The following is a 9,062-nucleotide window of genomic DNA, read 5'->3' as shown; positions in this document are numbered from 1 at the left end:
CACTTGGGCTGGCCAGGTGGGCGCAGGCTGCCGTGCACAGTGCATGGCCACATCTGGCCAGAGGGAAGAGGATCCTTGCAGGATGGAGGCCTTGAAAGGATGGGGTTGGGGGGGACTTGGTGAGAACCTGGAATAGCAGCAGAATGAATCATAGGAGAACAGAGTGCAGAGGGGCAAGGGAAGGGCCCTGCTGAGCACCTGTCCCGCCCCCACCCCACCCCCCACGTGCCCCGCCACAAGGTGTCCGGGGCCACAGCCAAATCCATACAGAGGTGCACGTGAGCCCCAGGCGGGAGCCCCCTATCCACAGGTGCTGCGGCAGAAGAGCAGGGTGCAGGTCCAGGGGACGGAAGGTCACAGGGTAGTGACAGGGGTGCCCCAGAACCCCCAGGAACAGCCGGGGGGCTCAGTTGAAGCTGAGTTCTCATGGTGCCAGTGTACTGCAGCTTTAACTTGGGGTGTGTTTATTTGAGGCAGGGCTGCCGCCTGCTTGGAGACCAGTGACCTGCTTTGTGCTGACGTCTGCAGCCTACAGGGACGGCGCCATCTGGAGGGCGCTGGAAGCCAGCTGCAGGGGCAGCAGTGCCTACAGTGGATGGTGGGGGTGGGGGGTGGGGGTGGGAACCACCAGGACCACCACAGCCTGGCAGAAAGCTCACAAGGAAGAGGAACAGAGCCGCCTCTGGGTTTAGAGAAATAGAACTAAGCCAGACTTCTAAGGTAACCGAGAGAACTTTGAAAAAAAAATTATTTATTTATTTGAGAGGCAGAGGCAGATAGAGGTCTCCCATCACTGGTTCACTCCCCAAATGGCTGCAACAGCTGGAGCTGTGCCGATCCGAAGCCAGGAGCCAGGAGCTTCCTCTGGGTCTCCCACGCAGGTGCAGGGGCCCAAGGACTTGGGCCATCTACTACTGCTTTCCCAGGCCATTAGCAGGGAGCTGGATCAGAAGAGGAGCAGCTGGGACTCGAGCCAACACCCATATGGGATGCTGGCACTGCAGGTGGCAGCTTTGCCCACTACGCCACAGCACCGGCCCCAAGAGAGAACTTCTCAATTTGCTCCGACAGCAGCCTGGACTGGGAGGTGGGTCCCTGTACCCTGACAATGAACCAGCAGACTCAGCTGCTGCCCAGAGAAGGAAGCACCACTTTGATGGAGCTGACAACCAGCCCACATGCATTACCATCCAGTGCCAGGCGCCTGCCAGGGTAAATGAACTTCCCACTGGAGCAACGTAATTTGGTTTAGCAAAGCACTTGGACAACCCTGCAATGAGCCCCAAATGCTATCGGGCCCTGGAGACAGAGGGCGCACGCTCCTATGGGACAGGACTGTGACTGCACCCCAATTTCAAGTGACCCCTGCGTGAGGTCAGAGCGATGGGTTCCCTCTACCCTTCATCCAACAGTGATTTGCCAAGAAAAGGAAGGATTTGTGGAAATGAAATCAGGTCAAAATGGAAGACAGACCTCAAATGCAGGTCTCTCCTGAAACTTCCATTAGATAAGTTTGGGAAGCTCCAAGAAGGCAAGAGAATGGGGGGAGCCGTTGGCTATGGCTCAGTCTGGTGCGCTGACGAAAGCTGAGGCCGGGAGAGGCAGCAGATGAGGGAAGGGGCTGCCCAGGGACGGGCTGAGCTGCCAGCAGGGTCCTTCCCTCGAAAGCAAGCAGCCCAGGGGGTGAGGGCCAAGGTGGCCACCTCCCCTGGGTCAGGCCTGAGGGGGGTCCCCCATGCCCCAGCTGATTCTCTACCCACTCACCCCAAAATCAACTGCTGTCCCACAAGCCCCACATGTGCACCTGCAGCTCCTGGTCATTCTGGAGGAAACCTGTGGTTTAGCCCAGAAAGAAGTAAAAATTAATCCGAGGGAACTCTGGGATGCAGTTAGAAAGCCCGGATATTGAGCCGCGACGCCAAGCGCAGTTGCCGTGAAAGGCAGCAGCTGGGTTCGAAGCCCACGCCGACTCCCGGATGAGCAGAAGCTTCCCGAGCGCCAAGGACCTGGTCTGTGCTGCTGTATTTTGAGATCCTACCCTGTGCCTGGCCGGTCACCAGCAGGGGAAGACGGAAAGGGAGGGAAGCAGTGACCGTGAACTCCAGAGATGGAAAACGTGGGCAGTGATGAGGCAGACAGAAACCCGGGAGGGTTCAACGCTGCTAACACTGGTTCTAGAAAGGAAGAGAACTCAGCAAGGAAATTTCAGAACCACATTTTCTAGAACAGAAGAGGCGAGTCTTCCTCACAAGAGCGCCGGAGCAGGATGGCTCATGAAGACCCACGGGCAGACCTGCCACCGTGTCCTCGGCTAAGGAGAGGGTCCTGGGTGACTGGGAGAGAGCGCAGGCCACCAGGACGGTGCCAGTGTGGAGGCGGAAGGGAGGCTGGGGGACACAGGACAAAGCCTTCCAACCAAGCGTGAGGGAAAACGATTTTGGCCTCAAAACTTCTAATCCACGCCAGACCAGACGTCAGACAGAGAGTAGCAGTGGCAACACTCACACACGCCCAGGGACTCTCCAAGCCTGCTCCCTGCGCCCGCTTCCTGAAAATACACCAAGAAAGAGATGTGAACTTGGGCCGGGCTCTGGTGCAGCAGGTGCAGCACTGCTTGGGACGCCAGCATCCCATACAGGAGCGCTGCTTCACGCCCTGGCTTCCCTGCTTCCAATCCAGCTCTCTGCTAACGTGCCTGGGAAAGGTTAGAAAATGACCCACGGCCTTGGGCCCCTGCCACCCATGTGGGAGACCCAGATAGAGTTCCCGGCTCCTGGTTTCAGCCTGGACCAGCCCTGGCTCTTTGCAGCCATCTGGGGAGTGAACCAGGGGATGGAAGATCTCTCTGTCTTTCACTGTCTCTGTCACCTTGCCTTTCAAATCAATATTTTTTGAAAAGAAAAAGCAGTTCAATTTCAAGACCATGGGAGGATAATGTCTAGAAAACAGTCTAAAAATGAAGGAAGCCAAAATGTGGCATGATGGGGCCATCAAAGGAAGAGAGCAGAGCTCAGGGGCACCCTCGGGGCAGAGGGAGACGCAGCGGTGGCACTGTGCTGGGCTCTGCTGAGTCTCATTACGGAAGCTGGAATAATTACATCACTGACTGGTATTCAACTTCTAGCCATCATTTACAGAGAAAACATCAAAGTCTGAGTTATGGTCCCAGAGTGGGATAAACGTGTCACTACCAGGGGACGTCAAAGTACAGGTGTAGCAGAGAAGGAAGATCCCACACAAGCTGGAGATGGCCAAGGCACATCCTCACCTTTCAATGTGGGATAGTGTTGACGCTGATTAAACAGGAAGCGGAAGTTTAAACACATAGCTGTAAAGTATGGGGGCGGGGAGGAGCGGCGCTGTGGCTTAGTGGGTTAAGCATCTGCCTACTTTGCCGGCATCCCATATGGGCGCTGGTTCGAGTCCCGGCTGCTCCACTTCCAATCTAGCTCCCTGTTGATGGCCTGGGAAAGCAGCAGAGGATGACCCAAGTGCCTGGGCTCCTGCACCCACATGGGAGACCCAGAGGAAGCTCCTGGCTTTGGATCCGCTCAGTTTCAGCCATCTGGAGAGTGAATCAGCAGGTGGAAGACCTCTAACTATGCCTCTCAAGTAAATAAATCTTTTTTAAAAAGGAAAAAAAAAAAGGTATAGCAGGGGCCAGCGCTGTGCCACAGGTTAAGCCGCATCTTGGGACAGCCACATCCCATATCAGATAGTTCGAGTCCCGGCTGCTCTGCCTCCGAGCCAGCTCTGCTGATACAGCTGGGAAGGCAGCAGAAGATGGCCCAGGGCCTTGGGCCCCTGCACTCACTTGGGAGACCAGGATGGAGTTGCTGGCTCCTGGCTTTGGGCTGTTGAGGCCATACAGGGTGTGCAACAGCCGATGGAAAATATCTCTGCCTAGCCCTTTGTGTTGCTCTTTCAAGTAAATAAAAATAACCATTTTAACAAATAAAAGAGGTACAGCAGTCACCAAGAAAGCAAGCCATGATTGTGGTGATGGGGGGCGGAGGAGTGAGCAGAGCAAGGGAGCTAAACCCTCGTCGACTCCATCCTGTAGCCACTGGGAATGTTTGAGACTGAAAGCCAAGAACTAGTGGCCTTGGAATATGATTTAGAACCATGGGAGGACCAATGAATGACCTGGGAGTAGAAACAGTGAAATGTGACTTTTGAAGGCGAAGGCTGGAGTAGGGAGGCGCGAGACCACACACTTTTCATTGCAAATACTTCTCGACCATTCCAACTTAAAGGATGGTCACAATGATGGACAGTGTTCATGAGTTTTAACAATCAAATACCAAAGTCGTTGACTAATGTTAACATATTACATAACATCAACCTTTCCACTCTAAGATTTATTTCATCTATTTGAAAGTCAGAGTTAGAGTCAGAGAAAGACAAAGAGATCTTCCACCTGCTGAGCTGGACCAGCTGAAGCCAGGAGCCAGGAGCTTCATCCGGGTTTCCCACATCGGGGGCAGGGGCCCCAACACTTGGACCATCTTCCACTGCTTTTCCCAGACACATTAGCAGGGAGCTGGATTGGAAGTAGAGCAGCCAGGACATGAACCAGTGTCCACATGGGATGTTGGCACTGTAGGCAGTGGCTTTACCTGCTATGCCACAGCGCCAGCCCCAACCTTTCCACTTTTCAAACTTGCCCACCGTGAAGTCCATGGTGCTTTATTAGAGGGTAGCTTCTAGATAACCAGAGTAAACCTTAAAGTCATTGCCATTTAACTGAAATTAAACACCATAATTCACCCATTCTAAAATATACATTTCCCCCCATGTTTTTATGGCATTAATATCAAGGCAGATTAGTTTTTCTGGGCAACTACAAATTGCAAAGCCGTGGTCTTGCAGGCACTGATGGCTTAGAGTCAATACGGCAGGGATACCTACTGTCTATGCTTAGGCATTTCCCCTAGGCCACTGTACGGAATCATGGACTATTGCTTCTTTTCCTAATACTCTTCCAATGCCTCACTGTACTCCAGCCACACGCAGGTCCCTGGGTACACCCCACTCACACCCCTGCTCCCCACCTACTGGCTCTTGCAGGTCCTGCAACCTCAAACGTCACCCCCCTGGAGAGGACGCCCGGTCCAAGCCTCTCCACCAGCGAGAGACGCCTCCTTTATTTTGCTGCCCAGCCTTATTTTCATCAGAGCCCTCACCCTGCTATTTTCACTTAGTTGTCTCTCTCCTCACTGGGGCCTAAGCTCCAGGGCAGTGGAGGAATCGCCTGTACTCGGTGCCTGGAATTGAGCCCAACACCAAGCAGCGACTCAGATGTTTCTAGAATGAACACGCCAGGAAAATGATGCTGAGCTGTGGACATTAACAGTTCATCATTTAGGAAACACTGACACACAGCGCTGCTTCCTGGTTTTCTACAGCAAAGTGCCTCCCAGGCAGAGTACCACAGCACCTTCTTTGGTTGGGAAGGCTTGGTTTCCACTGCGACCCGGCTGAGCATCACGGTAGAGGATCGCAGCGTGCAGCAGTGGCAACTCCTACGACGTACACGCCCATCACACGCACACACTCGCGGCCCACAGCCGCCACGGCAGGCATCAGAGAGGTGGCACAGCCGGGATGAAAACAAGAGGACACTTCAGAAATTCCCGAGTGGTTCCCCACAAGCGACCTCTCCCGAAGGAAAGGTGACGTTGAAAAATCACTGTTGTAATTTACTTCCCCAGCTCCATTCCAAGGCTGAACTGAAGGGAACTGTGCAACATTTGACAAAAGCAGATACTCGGCTGGGGACTCCCTGCATTCTCACATTCTCTGTTCGTGACCAAAGAGTAAAATAAATAGGCGGAAGCCCCCCAAAAAGTATATCTGTCTGCTTTTTATTCCAAAAAAAATAAAAGCCCATGATCCTTTGGGAGGTGATACAAGATTGTTTGGCCACCGGCTCATGATGTCTGCAGTCTCCGGGGCAAGTTCAACGGTCCCCAGGCTTCCCCACCCCCATCCACTTTTGGCACCTGTACACCAAATGGCACTTCTGAAAAACAGGTGATGATGTGCTGAGAGGCCAGGTTTCGCACGGCGTGCCCTTCCCGACTGCCGGGCCTGGGACAGGGTCACCAGGAGAAAGACTAGGGAGAACCTTCCCCTACCTCACCAGGCAGGGCGACTAGATAAGGAATTAGACTAGCCCCAGCAGCCAGTGCTCAGGGGTTGGCAGCCGCGGGTCTCGCTTATCTTTCTCCACGGGTTCCTGATTCTTCTGGGAGGTAGCAGAGTGTGTGGCCCGGGGTTTGGCTCCGTGATTCGGGAATACAACTGTATCTGGTCACGGGGTCCTGGAAGGCTCCTGTGATTTGCTTAAAGAAACAGAAGCAGCAGCTCGGTGAACCTGTGCAGGCAGAGAGAAGCTGAGCAGGAAGGAGGCATGGAGGCCCCGGGGCAGGGAGGAGGTGGGGGCTCAGCCCGATGGGGAAACCGTCTCATCCATGAAGTGTGCCACTCTGCGCACACTGGAAAAAGGGTCCCCGCCCACAAACCAGAGGCTGTCGGAGAAAACCAGCCAGCGGACGCAGCCGCTAGCCGGTCCACGTTGGAGACTGAGGAGGAGTCACAAGCTCGGCGGTCGCCTATCTGGCCTGATTCAAGTTCATTTTCTTGAGCTGCACTCCGGACCTGCCGTGCAGTGCCGGCAAGCTTCTTGGAACACCTCTTGGAAACACCTCCAGGTTTCCCGGAGTGGATTGCTGTCTGATTAGGGGGAGTGGGGAGCCTCACCTCGGCCCCCTCTTCCAAAACCCTCATAAGGCATCTTCATTTCAAAACAAAAGATGCTAATAGTAAAAAATAAAAATTAGAAAAAGAAAAAAAAAAACTAGGGAAAAGATGCTAGGACGCCACTCCACTGCAGGGCAAGGGGGCGCTTCTTCCGGCAGCCACTGCCTCGCCCACGCCAGCATGTTAGGGCAGCACGCGTGGGCGGGCTGGGGAGAGCAGGGAGGGAGCAGGACGAGGAGGGCCACGCTGGTCTCCTGTGCGCAGAGCGCGGAGCCAGCCCGGGGTCCTGTGCGGCGGCTGCGCGCGGCGCTCACAGCAAGCAACACCTCTCTTTAAAGCTCTTCTTGTTCTTGCTGCTTTTCTTGCCGTTCTTCTCCTTGTTTTCCGACATCTTCTTGGCTCGGATCTCTCTCATGAGGTCAAAGAACACCTAGGGAGGGCAGGAAGGGTGCAAGGAACAGGGAGGGGAAAGTCACGTGAGGGTCAGGGGGGAAAACTCGACCAAGCCGGATGTGAGTTAGCGCCGTGGAGGCACGCAGGGAAACTGCTGCGTGGACGTGGGACCTCGGAGAGAAAGCGCCCGGAGCAGGCGAAACAGGTCCTAACTCCAGCAGGCACACGTGTGGCCAAGCCAGGGACAGAGCCCTCGCAGTGTCCCCGCCACACAGCAGCTCATCTCAGACAGTGAAATCTGCTCCCCCAACGGCTGTACTGACGCCACAGCGGCCAGTGCGACAGGCGGCACCAGACTCCGCAGCGTCTCCAACCACCAGGCGAGGGCGGGCTGGTAAGGGCACTGTCTCCTGGTGCTTCGTCACACGTCGGTCTTCAGAACGCTCATGGAAAAGGCGTACCATGGAAAACAAACTCTGCACAGATTTCAAGAACGCTTTGCTCCAAAATAAACCAGGCTTTTCATGCCATCTTCCATGAACTTTTTGAAGACCCTGGGGCCCCCCGTGTGTGTCACTTACACCTTACAGTGGCCCTAGCAAGGCTGGACTATTGCCTTGCTGCATACCAGCAGCCGCGGGAAGGGGGGACGGGGCCCCTGCTCTGGGAAGCTGGGGGCGGGGCGAGATGCCCATGACCACAGCCCTGGCCTCGCAGCCCCCGGACCCCAGAGGTCGGGAGCAAGCTCTCACCCCTGTGAGTCCAGTGGGGAGCGCTATCAGGGGCTGGTGAGCTGGCGAGAGCCGGCCGTGTCATTCAGATAGGGATTATCATGTCACAGTGTTTGGGTTCTGCCCTCTGCTCCCGGCAATCGTGCCAGAGAACTGATTGCACTCCCGCAGACAAAACATGCTCCTACAAGGAGACATCTGAGATGGCATGGAGACAACCGCGGAGATGGGGAGTGGGAGAGCGGGTGCGGGCCTCACCTCGGCACCGCCACACACCCGCCACCAGCTCCCCTCCTGTATTCTCGGTGGCAGGCAAGATCAGTGTTCTGGACCGCTAGGAATCCACCTGCTTTCACCTCCAGCTGCAGGCACAGACAAGGGCCCCCCAGGCTGGCTCGGACTGGCCTACCCAGCCCTGGTGCCACCTCTCAGGGAAGCCTGTGGCCCAGGTGGGCGCCAGCAAGAGCTTGGATGGTGCAGGTGTCTGTCTGCACAGCGCACAGCGAAAGGCCACAGCAAAAGGCCATGATCTTATCAAAAGTCTCCCTCAGGGCAAACTGCTTACAAGAGAATACGATGCTCCCAGTCCTAAGTTTCTACTGCTTTCCTGTGTGGCAGGTCCAGCTGGCCCGAGGAGGAGGGCAGAGGACAACCGTGCCCGGCCCCTTCCCCACCCCACCCGCCTCCTCAAGAAACACACAGGCTGGGGGAGCCTTCCAGGGGTTTCCAAGTGGAGCAGAGGCCTGAATTTCCCATGTGTCTTCCACACACGGCTGGGAAACAGCGTGACGGAGGCGAGCCTGAGTGAACACTGCACACACGGGGTTGGCGGCCGTGTGGCAGCTGCGACTCGACAGACCAGGGTGCAGGTGCACGGGGCGCTTCTCAAATGGAAGCCTGCCTCACGCCAGCCTCCTCCCAGCGCTGCTGCCAGCTCCAGGGAAGCCCAGCTAGGGGTCTCGCCTCGTCAGGTAGGGGGCAAAGGGGAATCATGGCTCCACCGCAAAGACAAGAGGGGACCTGAAGCTTGGGGTGCTGACGCGGCGTGGCATGCTTGGGCAAGAGCGGGCGCCACGCACTAAGGAAAATGAACGGGGTGACGGCAGACGGGGAAGTGCCACCGGCACCGGGGGCTCAGCCTTGGGCACATGGAAGCCTGGAGAGGAGACCGCA

The 9,062-nt window shown here is 55.9% G+C and overlaps 1 protein-coding gene across 2 annotated transcripts in view; it reads right to left on the bottom strand.

The window, feature by feature from the left end:
- Positions 1-5,851: 5,851 nt before the first annotated feature.
- The window catches only part of RALB (RAS like proto-oncogene B), a 40,395-nt gene continuing 37,184 nt past the window's right edge, over positions 5,852-9,062 (bottom strand). For both annotated transcript variants that reach the window (XM_051848758.2, XM_070071032.1), the window contains exon 5: positions 5,852-7,195. In XM_051848758.2, the coding sequence (XP_051704718.1) occupies positions 7,076-7,195 (120 nt within the window). In that variant the 3' untranslated portion in view covers positions 5,852-7,075. The remainder of the gene's footprint in view (positions 7,196-9,062) is intronic.

The sequence above is a fragment of the Oryctolagus cuniculus genome, chromosome 3 (assembly GCF_964237555.1).
Source record: "Oryctolagus cuniculus chromosome 3, mOryCun1.1, whole genome shotgun sequence".
Lineage (NCBI taxonomy): Eukaryota > Metazoa > Chordata > Mammalia > Lagomorpha > Leporidae > Oryctolagus > Oryctolagus cuniculus.
Note: the sequence above shows the minus strand (reverse complement) of the source record. Positions and strands in the feature narration are given on the sequence as shown.